The sequence below is a fragment of the Ranitomeya imitator genome, chromosome 2 (assembly GCF_032444005.1).
Source record: "Ranitomeya imitator isolate aRanImi1 chromosome 2, aRanImi1.pri, whole genome shotgun sequence".
NCBI lineage: Eukaryota > Metazoa > Chordata > Amphibia > Anura > Dendrobatidae > Ranitomeya > Ranitomeya imitator.
The window spans coordinates 50,861,986-50,876,645 of record NC_091283.1 but is presented as its reverse complement, the minus strand read 5'-3'; the positions used below and the strand labels follow the sequence as shown (position 1 = coordinate 50,876,645).

The 14,660-nt window shown below is 43.9% G+C and overlaps 1 protein-coding gene across 3 annotated transcripts in view; it reads right to left on the bottom strand.

Annotated features, from left to right (window-relative positions):
- Nucleotides 1–14,660, bottom strand: part of LOC138661792 (cytochrome P450 2C23-like) — a 100,104-nt gene that overhangs the window by 38,401 nt on the left and 47,043 nt on the right. For all 3 annotated transcript variants that reach the window (XM_069746714.1, XM_069746715.1, XM_069746716.1), the window contains one exon: nt 9,934–10,075. In XM_069746714.1, coding sequence (XP_069602815.1) covers nt 9,934–10,075 — 142 coding nt within the window. The remainder of the gene's footprint in view (nt 1–9,933; nt 10,076–14,660) is intronic.

Here is a 14,660-nt window from a genome sequence, read left to right as displayed (position 1 = left end):
TAATGAGTGGAGGAAAGAGGAGACTCATAAAGAAGAAGTTACAGGTCTGTGAGAGCCAGAAATCTTGATTGTTTGTTTCTGACCAAATACTTATTTTCCACCATAATATGCAAATAAAATGATAAAAAAACAGACAATGTGATTTTCTGGATTTTTTTTTCTCAGTTTGTCTCCCATAGTTGAGGTCTAACTATGATGTAAATTACAGACGCCTCTCATCTTTTTAAGTGGTGGAACTTGCACTATTGCTGACTGACTAAATACTTTTTTGCCCCACTGTATATATATATATATATATAGTAATATCAGCAAAAGTCCCTACATGTACCAACAAAAATGGTACTTCACACAATGCACTAACACAAGTGGACTTACTAAATGAGTAGTCCAAGAAAGCAAACCGTAATATAAAAAAACAAGCTTTTATTAGAAATCAAAATATACACGACAAAAAATAAAGAAATAGGAATGTCCAATAGGGGGGCTCTAAAACAGCCTCAATACACATACATATCCCAGATAGTAAATATACTGCTCCAATGTATCACTGGGGAGGATTTCTTATATTTTTTGCATCCCTCGTAATATTTATGCACAGGGTCAACTTATATATACTCGGAGTGTATTATATTTGTGTGCAGTGGTCGGTACTAGTGTTTTATAAGTTCCAGGTTAATTTGCAGAAGTTATTTGGTATATATTTTTCAGTATACTGCCTGTTTTAGAATAGATTAACATCCACTGGAAATTGGGAATTATCTGCTTCATTGGAGCTGTATATTTACTACAGTATCTGGGATATGTATGTGTATTGATGCCGTTTTAGAGCCCCCCTATTGAACATTGCTGTTTCTTTATTTTTTGTCTTGTATATTTTATCATTTCTAATAAAAACTTTTTTTTTATATATATATTATGGTTCGCTTCTTTGGACTACTGGTTTAGTATGTCCACTTGTGTTAGTGTATATATATATACCGTGCCTTGCGAAAGTATTCGGCTCCCTGGAACTTTTAAACCTTTTCCCACATATCATGCTTCAAACATAAAGATACCAATAGTAACTTTTTGGTGAAGAATCAACAAGTGGAACACAATTGTGAAGTTGAACGAAATTAATTGGTCATTTAAAATTTTTGTGGAAATTCAAAAACTGAAAAGTGAGACGTGCGATATTATTCGGCCCCTTTACTTTCAGTGCAGCAAACTCACTCCAGAAGTTCATTGTGGATCTCTGAATGATCCAATGTAGTCCTAAATGCCTAATGATGATAAATATAATCCACCTGTGTGTAATCAAGTCTCCGTATAAATGCACCTGCTCTGTGATAGTCTCAGGGTTCTGTTTGAAGCACAGAGCGCATCATGAAGACCAAGGAACACAACAGGCAGGTCCGTGATACTGTTGTGCAGAAGTTTAAAGCCGGATTTGGATACAAAATGATTTCCAAAACTTTAAACATCCCAAGGAGCACTGTGCAAGCGATCATATTGAAATGGAAGGAGTATCATACCACTGCAAATCTACCAAGACTCGGCCATCCCTGTAAACTTTCATCTCAAACAAGGAGAAGACTGATCAGAGATGCAGCCAAGAGGCCCATGATCACTCTGGATGAACTGCAGAGATCTACAGCTGAGGTGGAACAGTCTGTTCATAGGACAACAATCAGTCGTACACTGCCCAAATATATGGAAGAGTGGCAAGAAGAAAGCAATTTCTCAAAGATATCCATAAAAAGTGTAATTTAAAGTTTTCAACAAGCCACCTGGGAGACATTCCAAACATTTGGAAGATGGTGCTCTGGTCAGATGAAACCAAAATCGAACTTTTTAGCAAAAATTCGAAACGATATGTTCCACGTAAAGGCAACACAGCTCATCACCCTCAATACACCATCTCCACTTTCAAACATGGTGGAGGCAGCATCATGGTTTGGGCCTGCTTTTCTTCAGCAGGGACAGGGAAGAAGGTTAAAATTGATGTGAAGATGGATGGAGCCAAATACAGGACCATTCTTGAAGGAAACCTGTTGGAGTCTGCAAAAGACCTGAGACTGGGACGGAGATTTGTCTTCCAACAAGAAAATGATCCCAAATATAAAGGAAATTCTACAATGGAATGCTTCACAAATAAACGTATCCCGGTGTTAGAATGGCCAAGTCAACATCCAGCCCTCAATCCAATTGAGAATCTGTAGAAAGAGCTGAAAACTGCTGTTCACAAACCATCTCCATGAGCTGTTTGCCAAGGAAGAATGGGCAAGAATTTCAGTCTCTCGATGTACAAAACTGATAGAGACATACCCCAAGTGACTTGCAGCTGTAATCACAGCAAAAGGTGGCGCAACAAAGTATTAAGTTAAAAGGGCCCACTTTTCAGCTTTTGAATTTCCACAAAAATGTAAAATAACCAATAAATTTCATTCAACTTCACAATTGTGTACCACTTGTTGATTCTTCACCAAAAATGTACATTTGGTATGTTTGAAGCATGATATGTGGGAAAAAGATGAAAAGTTCAAGGGAGCTGAATACTTTCGTAAGGCACTGTATATGGGAGCCAGGATGGATATATGTGGAGCCCAAGGATCGGTAATAACTTGTTTTAACCAAAGAAACCCCAGTAATGTAAACTACCGTAATTGTACAACCCAGTTATGGGGGCGCACAGTAGATGTGCAGGAGGTGCCGGTGTTTTACAGTCGATGCTCCACTGTAATTAGGATTACTACTGACAGATATTTGTATATAGCTGTAGGGTGGGCCCCTAGAGTCTATTCCCCTGGTGGGCACCAGACACCCCAGTCTGACCCTGGCTAGAACGGATTCTTTTTAACTTATTTATTAATGATCTTGTGGATGGGATTGAGAGTAAAGTATCAAGGTACCTTCACACTGAACGATATCGCTAGCGATCCGTGACGTTGCAGCGTCCTGGCTAGCGATATCGTTCAGTTTGACACGCAGCAGCGATCAGGATCCTGCTGTGACATCGTTGGTCGCTGCAGAAAGTCCAGAACTTTATTTCGTCGCTGGACTTCCTGCAGACATCGCTGAATCGGCTTGTGTGACGCCGATTCAGCGATGTCTTCACTAGTAACCAGGGTAAACATCGGGTTACTAAGCGCAGGGTGTTCTGATAGGTAATTCAGTATCACTATGGACATGGAGGTCAGAGCACATACAGTGATCTGACAATAACCCAAAATAATAGAACGAGCTCTGAGACGTGGGAACTCTGCAGACCGCAATCCCTGATCCTCTCCAAACACAACTAGAGGCAGCCATGGATTGCGCCTAACGCTACCTATGCAACTCGGCACAGCCTGAGAAACGAACTAGCCTGAAGATAGAAAAAATAAGCCTACCTTGCCTCAGAGAAATATCCCAAAGGAAAAGGCAGCCCCCCACATATAATGACTGTGAGTAAGATGAAAAGACAAACGTAGGGATGAAATAGATTCAGCAAAGTGAGGCCCGATATTCTAGACAGAACGAGGATAGGAAAGATAACTTTGCGGTCTACACAAAACCCTAAAGAAAACCACGCAAAGGGGCAAAAAGACCCTCCGTACCGAACTAATGGCACGGAGGTACACCCTTTGCGTCCCAGAGCTTCCAGCAAAACAAATAGACAAGCTGGACAGAAAAAATAGCAACAAATAGCAAAGAAGCACTTAGCTATGCAGAGCAGCAGGCCACAGGAATGATCCAGAGAAACACAAGTCCAACACTGGAACATTGACAGGAAGCATGAATCAAAGCATTAGGTGGGGTTAAGTAGGGAAGCACCTAACGACCTCACCAGATCACCTGAGGGAGGAAACTCAGAAGCAGCAGTAACAGTTTCCTCCACAAACGGAAGCTCCCAGAGAGAATCAGCCGAAGTACCACTTGTGACCACAGGAGGGAGCTCGGCCACAGAATTCACAACAGTACCCCCCCTTGAGGAGGGGTCACCGAACCCTCACCAGAGCCCCCAGGCCGACCAGGATGAGCCACATGAAAGGCACGAACAAGATTGGGAGCATGGACATCAGAGGCAAAAACCCAGGAATTATCCTCCTGAGCATAACCCTTCCATTTAACCAGATACTGGAGTTTCCGTCTTGAAACACGAGAATCCAAAATCTTCTCCACAATATACTCCAATTCCCCCTCCACCAAAACCGGGGCAGGAGGGTCAACAGATGGAACCATAGGTGCCACGTATCTCCGCAACAATGACCTATGGAAGACGTTATGTATGAAAAAAGAATCTGGGAGGGTCAGACGAAAAGACACAGGATTAATAACCTCAGAAATCCTATAAGGACCAATGAAACGAGGTTTAAACTTCGGAGAGGAAACCTTCATAGGAATATGACGAGAAGATAACCAAACCAGATCCCCAACACGAAGTCGGGGACCCACACGGCGTCTGCGATTAGCGAAACGTTGAGCCTTCTCCTGGGACAAGGTCAAATTGTCCACTACATGAGTCCAAATCTGCTGTAACCTGTCCACCACAGTATCCACACCAGGACAGTCCGAAGACTCAACCTGTCCTGAAGAGAAACGAGGATGGAACCCAGAATTGCAGAAAAATGGCGAAACCAAGGTAGCCGAGCTGGCCCGATTATTAAGGGCGAACTCAGCCAAAGGCAAAAAGGACACCCAGTCATCCTGATCGGCAGAAACAAAGCATCTCAGATAGGTTTCCAAGGTCTGATTGGTTCGTTCGGTCTGGCCATTAGTCTGAGGATGAAAAGCCGAGGAAAAAGACAAGTCAATGCCCATCCTACCACAAAAGGCTCGCCAAAACCTCGAAACAAACTGGGAACCTCTGTCAGAAATGATGTTCTCTGGAATGCCATGCAAACGAACCACATGCTGGAAGAACAATGGCACCAAATCAGAGGAGGAAGGCAACTTGGACAAGGGTACCAGATGGACCATCTTAGAAAAGCGATCACAGACCACCCAAATGACTGACATCTTTTGAGAAACGGGAAGATCTGAAATAAAATCCATAGAGATATGTGTCCAAGGTCTCTTCGGGACCGGCAAGGGCAAAAGCACCCCACTGGCACGAGAACATCAGGGCTTAGCCCGAGCACAAATCCCACAGGACTGCACAAAAGAACGCACATCCCGCGACAGAGATGGCCACCAAAAGGATCTAGCCACTAACTCTCTGTTACCAAAGATTCCAGGATGACCAGCCAACACCGAACAATGAACCTCAGAGATCACTTTATTTGTCCACCTATCCGGGACAAACAGTTTCTCCGCTGGACAACGATCAGGTTTATTAGCCTGAAATTTTTGCAGCACCCGTCGCAAATCAGGGGAGATGGCAGACACAATTACTCCTTCCTTGAGGATACCCGCCGGCTCAGATAAACCCGGAGAGTCGGGCACAAAACTCCTAGACAGAGCATCCGCCTTCACATTTTTAGAGCCCGGAAGGTACGAAATCACAAAGTCAAAACGGGCGAAAAACAGCGACCAACGAGCCTGTCTAAGATTCAAACGCTTAGCAGACTCGAGATAAGTCAGGTTCTTATGATCAGTCAATACCACCACGCGATGCTTAGCTCCTTCAAGCCAATGACGCCACTCCTCGAATGCCCACTTCATGGCCAGCAACTCTCGGTTGCCCACATCATAATTCCGCTCAGCAGGCGAAAACTTCCTGGAAAAAAAAGCGCATGGTTTCATGACTGAACAATCAGAACCTCTCTGCGACAAAACAGCCCCTGCTCCAATCTCAGAAGCATCAACCTCGACCTGGAACGGAAGAGAAACATCAGGTTGACACAACACAGGGGCAGAAGAAAAACGATGCTTCAACTCTTGAAAAGCTTCCACAGCAGCCGAAGACCAATTGACCAAATCAGCACCCTTCTTGGTCAAATCGGTCAATGGTTTGGCAATACTAGAAAAATTGCAGATGAAGCGACGATAAAAATTAGCAAAGCCCAGGAACTTTTGCAGACTTTTCAGAGATGTCGGCTGAGTCCAATCATGGATGGCTTGGACCTTAACAGGATCCATCTCGATAGTAGAAGGGGAAAAGATGAACCCCAAAAAAGAAACCTTCTGCACACCAAAGAGACACTTTGATCCCTTCACAAACAAAGAATTAGCACGCAGGACCTGAAAAACCGTTCTGACCTGTTTCACATGAGACTCCCAATCATCCGAGAAGATCAAAATGTTATCCAAGTACACAATCAGGAATTTATCCAGGTACTCTCGGAAGATGTCATGCATAAAGGACTGAAACACTGATGGAGCATTGGCAAGTCCGAATGGCATCACTAGATACTCAAAATGACCCTCGGGCGTATTAAATGCAGTTTTCCATTCATCGCCTCGCCTGATTCGCACCAGATTATACGCACCACGAAGATCAATCTTGGTGAACCAACTAGCCCCCTTAATCCGAGCAAACAAATCAGATAACAAAGGCAAGGGGTACTGAAATTTAACAGTGATCTTATTAAGAAGGCGATAATCTATACAAGGTCTCAGCGAACCATCCTTTTTGGCTACAAAAAAGAACCCTGCTCCTAATGGCGACGATGACGGACGAATATGCCCCTTCTCCAGGGATTCCTTCACATAACTGCGCATAGCGGTGTGCTCAGGCACGGATAAATTAAACAGTCGACCTTTTGGGAATTTACCACCAGGAATCAAATTGATAGCACAATCACAATCCCTATGCGGAGGTAGAGCATCGGACTTGGGCTCTTCAAATACATCCTGATAATCAGACAAGAACTCTGGAACCTCAGAAGGGGTGGATGACGAAATTGACAAAAATGGAACATCACCATGTACCCCCTGACAACCCCAGCTGGACACCGACATGGATTTCCAATCCCATACTGGATTATGGGCTTGTAGCCATGGCAACCCCAACACGACCACATCATGCAGATTATGCAACACCAGAAAGCGAATATCCTCCTGATGTGCAGGAGCCATGCACATGGTCAGCTGGGTCCAGTATTGAGGCTTATTCTTGGCCAAAGGCGTAGCATCAATTCCTCTCAATGGAATAGGACACTGCAAGGGCTCCAAGAAAAACCCACAACGCTTAGCAAAGTCCAAGTCCATCAAATTCAGGGCAGCGCCTGAATCCACAAACGCCATGACAGAATATGATGACAAAGAGCAGATCAAGGTAACGGACAGAAGAAATTTTGACTGTACCGTACCAATGGTGGCAGACCTAGCGAACCGCTTAGTGCGCTTAGGACAATCAGAGATAGCATGAGTGGAATCACCACAGTAGAAACACAGACCATTCAGACGTCTGTGTTCTTGCCGTTCAACTCTGGTCAAAGTCCTATCGCACTGAATAGGCTCAGGTTTAAGCTCAGGTAATACCGCCAAATGGTGCACAGATTTACGCTCACGCAAGCGTCGACCGATCTGAATAGCCAAAGACATAGACTCATTCAAACCAGCAGGCATAGGAAATCCCACCATGACATCCTTAAGGGCTTCAGAGAGACCCTTTCTGAACATAGCTGCCAGCGCAGATTCATTCCATTGAGTGAGCACTGACCATTTTCTAAATTTCTGGCAATATAGCTCTATCTCATCCTGACCCTGACAAAGAGCCAGCAAATTCTTTTCTGCCTGATCCACTGAATTAGGCTCATCGTACAGCAATCCGAGCACCAGGAAAAACGCATTGATATTACTTAATGCAAGATCTCCTGGCGCAAGAGAAAATGCCCAGTCCTGAGGGTCGCCGCGCAAAAAAGAAATAATAATCAAAACCTGTTGAACTGGATCACCAGAGGAACGAGGTTTCAAGGCCAGAAATAACTTACAATTATTTTTGAAACTCAGAAACTTAGTTCTATCTCCAAAAAACAAATCAGGAATAGGAATTCTTGGTTCTAACATAGATTTCTGATCAATAGTGTCTTGAATCTTTTGTACTCTTGCCGAGAGCTGATCCACAAATGAAGACAGACTTATAATGTCCATCGCTACACCTGTGTACTGAACCACCCAAATGTCTAGGGGAAAAAAAAGACAAAACACAAAGCCAAGAAAAAAAAATGGTCTCAGAACTTCTTTTTTCCCTCTATTGAGAATCATTAGTACTTTTGGCTTCCTGTACTGTTCTGATAGGTAATTCAGTATCACTATGGACATGGAGGTCAGAGCACATACAGTGATCTGACAATAACCCAAAATAATAGAACGAGCTCTGAGACGTGGGAACTCTGCAGACCGCAATCCCTGATCCTCTCCAAACACAACTAGAGGCAGCCGTAGATTGCGCCTAACGCTCCCTATGCAACTCGGCACAGCCTGAGAAACTAACTAGCCTGAAGATAGAAAAAATAAGCCTACCTTGCCTCAGAGAAATACCCCAAAGGAAAAGGCAGCCCCCCACATATAATGACTGTGAGTAAGATGAAAAGACAAACGTAGGGATGAAATAGATTCAGCAAAGTGAGGCCCGATATTCTAGACAGAACGAGGATAGGAAAGATAACTTTGCGGTCTACACAAAACCCTAAAGAAAACCACGCAAAGGGGCAAAAAGACCCTCCGTACCGAACTAACGGTACGGAGGTACACCCTTTGCGTCCCAGAGCTTCCAGCAAAACAAATAGACAAGCTGGACAGAAAAAATAGCAACAAATAGCAAAGAAGCACTTAGCTATGCAGAGCAGCAGGCCACAGGAATGATCCAGAGAAACACAAGTCCAACACTGGAACATTGACAGGAAGCATGAATCAAAGCATTAGGTGGGGTTAAGTAGAGAAGCACCTAACGACCTCACCAGATCACCTGAGGGAGGAAACTCAGAAGCTGCAGTACCAGTTTCCTCCACAAACGGAAGCTCCCAGAGAGAATCAGCCGAAGTACCACTTGTGACCACAGGAGGGAGCTCTGCCACAGAATTCACAACAGCAGGGCCGCGCTTAGTAACCTGATGTTTACCTTGGTTACCAGCGTAAAAGTAAAAAAAAAACAAACACTTCATACTTACCTTCCGCTGTCTTTCCCCGGCGCTGTGCTTTCCTGCTCTGGCTGTGAGCGCCGGCCAGCCGGAAAGCAGAGCGGTGACGTCACCGCTCTGCATTCCGGCCGCTGTGCTCACAGTCAGTGCAGGAAAGCACAGCGCCGGGGACAGACAGCGGAAGGTAAGTATGTAGTGTTTGTTTTTTTTACGTTTACGCTGGTAACCAGGGAAAACATCGGGTTACTAAGCGCGGCCCTGCGCTTAGTAACCCGATGTTTACCCTGGTTACCAGGGGACTTCGGGATCGTTGGTCGCTGGAGAGCTGTCTGTGTGACAGCTCTCCAGCGACCAAACAGCGACGCTGCAGCGATCGACATCGTTGTCGGTATCGCTGCAGCGTCGCTGAGTGTGAAGGTACCTTCAGTCTTTGCTGATAATACCAAACTATGTAGGATATTAAAATCTGACCTTGACGTTAAAATATTGCAAAACGATCTGGATAAGATGACAGCATGGGCAAACATTTGGCAAATGAGATCTATTGTAGATAAATGTAAAGAAATGCAGTTAAATAGGAAAGGGTTCTTTACTGTTAGAGCAGTAAGAATGTGCAATACCCGACTACAAGAGGTAGTAATGGCAGATGATATTACATTTATTATACAGGTGCTGGATGATGTTCTCAGTACACATATCTTTGTGGGTTATAGATAATTGAGCGATAGGAATGTATTGCTGGAGAAAGGTTGAATTCTATGTAGCTAGGTCTTTTTTCAACCTACGCTTCTATGTTCACTGAACACGTGCCATTCATACAGGCACATGTGCAGTCACAATAGAAGGCTCTGATATATGTAATGAGCCAAGTTCTGGATTATTAGCACACTGCAAGGATATGTTTTCAGCCTATGAATGTTTCTGTAAGCTGACCACAGTGATTTACCTTGTATTTCTGGATATTTGATAAGTATCAATAAACTAAAGTATATTGTAATTGCAGTGGTCTCTGAGCCTCCAAGGAACATGTCAAATACAGTTTCTATCAAATTGGTTAAGTGGAAAGCCGTGTTCAGATTCTTTTTGTCCTGCAAGGAAAAACAAACCATCATTTTAGCAAGAACACTTTTAATTATATCATGGTCATCTCATAGAATTTCTAGAAGTGTTCAGTAGAAGTCAACTGGACTTGCAATGAAATCTTGAAGATGTTATATCCTATTTTTTTTTTTTAAATTATCACTTATTTTTTTTCTACAGCTGGAATCCACAGAGATAATCTTCAATCTACACTCCCTGACAGAAGTTATGTCGCTTATCCATGTTATGTAAATAAAAGCTTATCACCTGACGTTAAATTCATCCATTGGTTGTATAAATTATTCTTTTGAAAGCTGAAATCTTCCAAAATGTGGTTTAGGTTAAGAACATAAATTGGCATCAATGCAGAAATATTGATCAGTTAATGGACACAGAATGGTCAGATTTTGACAAGACAAAAGTTTTGTCGCCCACAGAAAGTAATGTGATATTCAAACAAATAATTAACTTAAAATACAAATATATGTTGCATAACATTGGTGAATAAAGTTGTGGTGCTATTAGAGTCATATTTAATATTTTGTGTGACTTCCATGAGCTTGAAAGACTGCATCCATGCGGTTCAGCAATGATTCAGGCAATTTATTAATGAAGTCATTAGGAATGCAGTCTTACCTGCCTCCCAGAGTTCATCTACATTCTATGGTTTTGTCTTCCAAGCTTCCTCTCATCCTACCCCAAACATGCTCAATGATGTTCATGTCTGGTGACTGGGCTGGCCAGTCCTTGAGCACCTCGATCTTTTTTGCCTGGAGGAACTTTGTTGTAGAGATGGATGTATGAGATGGAGCACCATCCTGCTGCAGAATTTGACCCCTTTTATGATTTGGAATATAAGAGGTAGCTAATACTTCTTGATATTTTAGGCTATTGATATTGCCTTCCACCTTGCAAATGTTTCGCACACCCCCATACTGAATGTAACCCCAGACCATGATCTTTCCACACCCAAATTTAACTGTTTTCTGGGTGTATTTTGCATCCATACGGGCTCCAGTAGGTCTCCTGCAGTATTTGTGGCAGCTGTGGTGTAATTCTACTGAAGATTCATCATAGAAATCCATCTTTGGCCACTTTTCCAGTGTCCATCTGTTTACCAGGCTGTGGGACTTGGCAAATAAAAAACTGTGTGGCATTTGCATTTTGTTTAGTGCTGGCTTCTGGGCACTGATTCGACCATGGAAGCTATTTCGAGACAGAATCCTGCAAACTGTTCGGCTCTGCTGCAGTGGAAGAGGGGCTTGCTTTGGATTTTCTAACCAACAAACGTTCCTCCTGAGCAGTTCTCTTGTGGGGTCTGCTGGACCTGGGCTTGTCAAACACATCTCCAGTCTCTTCAAATCTTTTTTAATTCTTTGTACTTGATGCTGAGACACATTAAAGGTGACAGCCACCTCTGCAGTGGATCTGGTCTTCAGCCTCTTGATAATCCAGGCTTTGGTCACAGGGTGGATTTTTGGCATGTTGTCAGAGCTCAAGTTGCAGTTCAAGTGAATGTCTGGGGTGCTGGGTTTCTTTTTATACACAAACACTAATTAACCGATCATTTTCTGAGCACAGGTGAGGATGTAAACGAGGATTGGGTGCATTATATTACCAGGCAACAAAACTTTTGTCTTGCCAAAATCTGACCATTCTGTGTCCATTAACTGATCAATATTTCTGCATTGATGCCAATTTATTTTCTTAACCTAAACCACATTTCAGAGGGTTTCAGCTTTCAAAAGAATAATTTACACATTCAATGGATGAATTTAACGTCTGGTTATAAGCTTTTATTTACATAACATGTATTATCGACAAAACTTCTGTCAGGGAGTGTATGTACTTAGAAGCGAAAGTTCACTACCCCCTATATGGAACCACAGGGGAAGTTAATGTGGGTCATCGTGTCTCCAAAATCCTATCCCAATATGTAGTAGGCATAATAATAGTAATATTAGCAAATACCAGCAAATAGAAATGTAATATAGTTCTTCTAATTCGCTATGACTCTTTCCTCATGTGCAGGCATTGCAGGACCCTATGTATCCATGGTTACAGCCACTGATATAATGACAGTTAGTTAGCTGTTATGTTTGCTAATGACAGGTGTTATGAAGGCAATCCAGAAACACAGTGTGCTTAGCGATCAGAGCGCACACAGTGATCTGACAAATACCCAAAAATACAAGAACGAGCTCTGAGACGTGGAAACTCTGTAGACTGCACACCTGATCCTATCCTAAACACAACTAAAAGCGGCTGTGGATTGCGCCTAACAACTACCTAGGCAACTCGGCACAGCCTAAGAAACTAGCTAGCCTGAAGATAGAAAAATAGGCCTGACTTGCCCCAGAGAAATTCCCCAAAGGAAAAGGCAGCCCCCCACATATAATGACTGTGAGTAAGATGAAAAGACAAAACGTAGGGATGAAATAGATTCAGCAAAGTGGGGCCCGATATTCTAGGACAGAGCGAGGACAGTAAAGCGAACTTTGCAGTCTACAAAAAACCCTAAAGCAAAACCACACAAAGGGGGCAAAAAAAAACCACCGTGCCGAACTAACGGCACGGCGGTACACCCTTTGCGTCTCAGAGCTTCCAGCAAAACAAAAGACAAGCTGGACAGAAAAAAAGCAACAAAAAAGCAAGAAGCACTTAGCTATACAGAGCAGCAGGTCACAGGAACAATCAGGAGAAGCTCAGATCCAACACTGAAACATTGACAAGGAGCAAGGATAGCAGCATCAGGCGGAGTTAAGTAATGAAGCAGTTAACGAGCTCACCAGAACACCTGAGGGAGGAAGCTCAGAAGCTGCAGTACCACTTGTGACCACAGGAGTGAATTCAGCCACAGAATTCACAACAGTACCCCCCCCTTGAGGAGGGGTCACCGAACCCTCACCAGAGCCCCCAGGCCGACCAGGATGAGCCGCATGAAAGGCACGAACAAGATCGGAAGCATGAACATCAGAGGCAAAAACCCAGGAATTATCTTCCTGAGCATAACCCTTCCATTTAACCAGATACTGGAGTTTCCGTCTAGAAACACGAGAATCCAAAATCTTCTCCACAATATACTCCAATTCCCCCTCCACCAAAACCGGGGCAGGAGGCTCAACAGATGGAACCATAGGTGCCACGTATCTCCGCAACAACGACCTATGGAATACATTATGTATGGAAAAGGAGTCTGGGAGGGTCAAACGAAAAGACACAGGATTGAGAACCTCAGAAATCCTATACGGACCAATAAAACGAGGTTTAAATTTAGGAGAGGAAACCTTCATAGGAATATGACGAGAAGACAACCAAACCAGATCCCCAACACGAAGTCGGGGACCCACACGGCGTCTGCGATTAGCGAAAAGTTGAGCTTTCTCCTGGGACAAGATCAAATTGTCCACTACCTGAGTCCAGATCTGCTGCAACCTATCCACCACAGAATCCACACCAGGACAGTCCGAAGACTCAACCTGTCCTGAAGAGAAACGAGGATGGAACCCAGAATTGCAAAAAAATGGAGAAACCAAGGTAGCCGAGCTGGCCCGATTATTAAGGGCGAACTCAGCCAACGGCAAAAAGGACACCCAATCATCCTGGTCTGCAGAAACAAAACATCTCAGATATGTTTCCACGGTCTGATTGGTTCGTTCGGTCTGGCCATTAGTCTGAGGATGGAAAGCCGAGGAAAAGGATAGGTCAATGCCCATCCTACCACAAAAGGCTCGCCAAAACCTTGAAACAAACTGGGAACCTCTGTCAGAAACAATATTCTCAGGAATGCCATGCAACCGAACCACATGCTGAAAGAACAAAGGTACCAAATCAGAGGAGGAAGGCAATTTAGCCAAGGGCACCAGATGGACCATTTTAGAAAAGCGATCACAGACCACCCAAATGACTGACATCTTTTGAGAAACGGGAAGGTCAGAAATGAAATCCATCGAAATATGTGTCCAAGGCCTCTTTGGGACCGGCAAGGGCAAAAGCAACCCACTGGCACGAGAAAAGCAGGGCTTAGCCCTAGCACAAATCCCACAGGACTGCACAAAAGTACGTACATCCCGTGACAGAGATGGCCACCAGAAGGATCTAGCCACTAACTCTCTGGTACCAAAGATTCCAGGATGACCAGCCAACACCGACCAATGAAGTTCAGAGATAAGTTTATTAGTCCACCTATCAGGGACGAACAGTTTCTCTGCTGGACAACGATCAGGTTTATTCGCCTGAAATTTTTGCAGCACCCGCCGCAAATCAGGGGAGATGGCAGACACAATGACTCCTTCCTTGAGGATACCCGCTGGCTCAGATAAACCCGGAGAGTCGGGCACAAAACTCCTAGACAGAGCATCCGCCTTCACATTTTTAGAGCCCGGAAGGTACGAAATCACAAAGTCGAAGCGGGCAAAAAATAACGACCAACGGGCCTGTCTAGGATTCAAGCGCTTGGCAGACTCGAGATAAGTCAAGTTCTTATGATCAGTCAATACCACCACGCGATGCTTAGCTCCTTCAAGCCAATGACGCCACTCCTCGAATGCCCACTTCATGGCCAGCAACTCTCGATTGCCCACATCATAATTA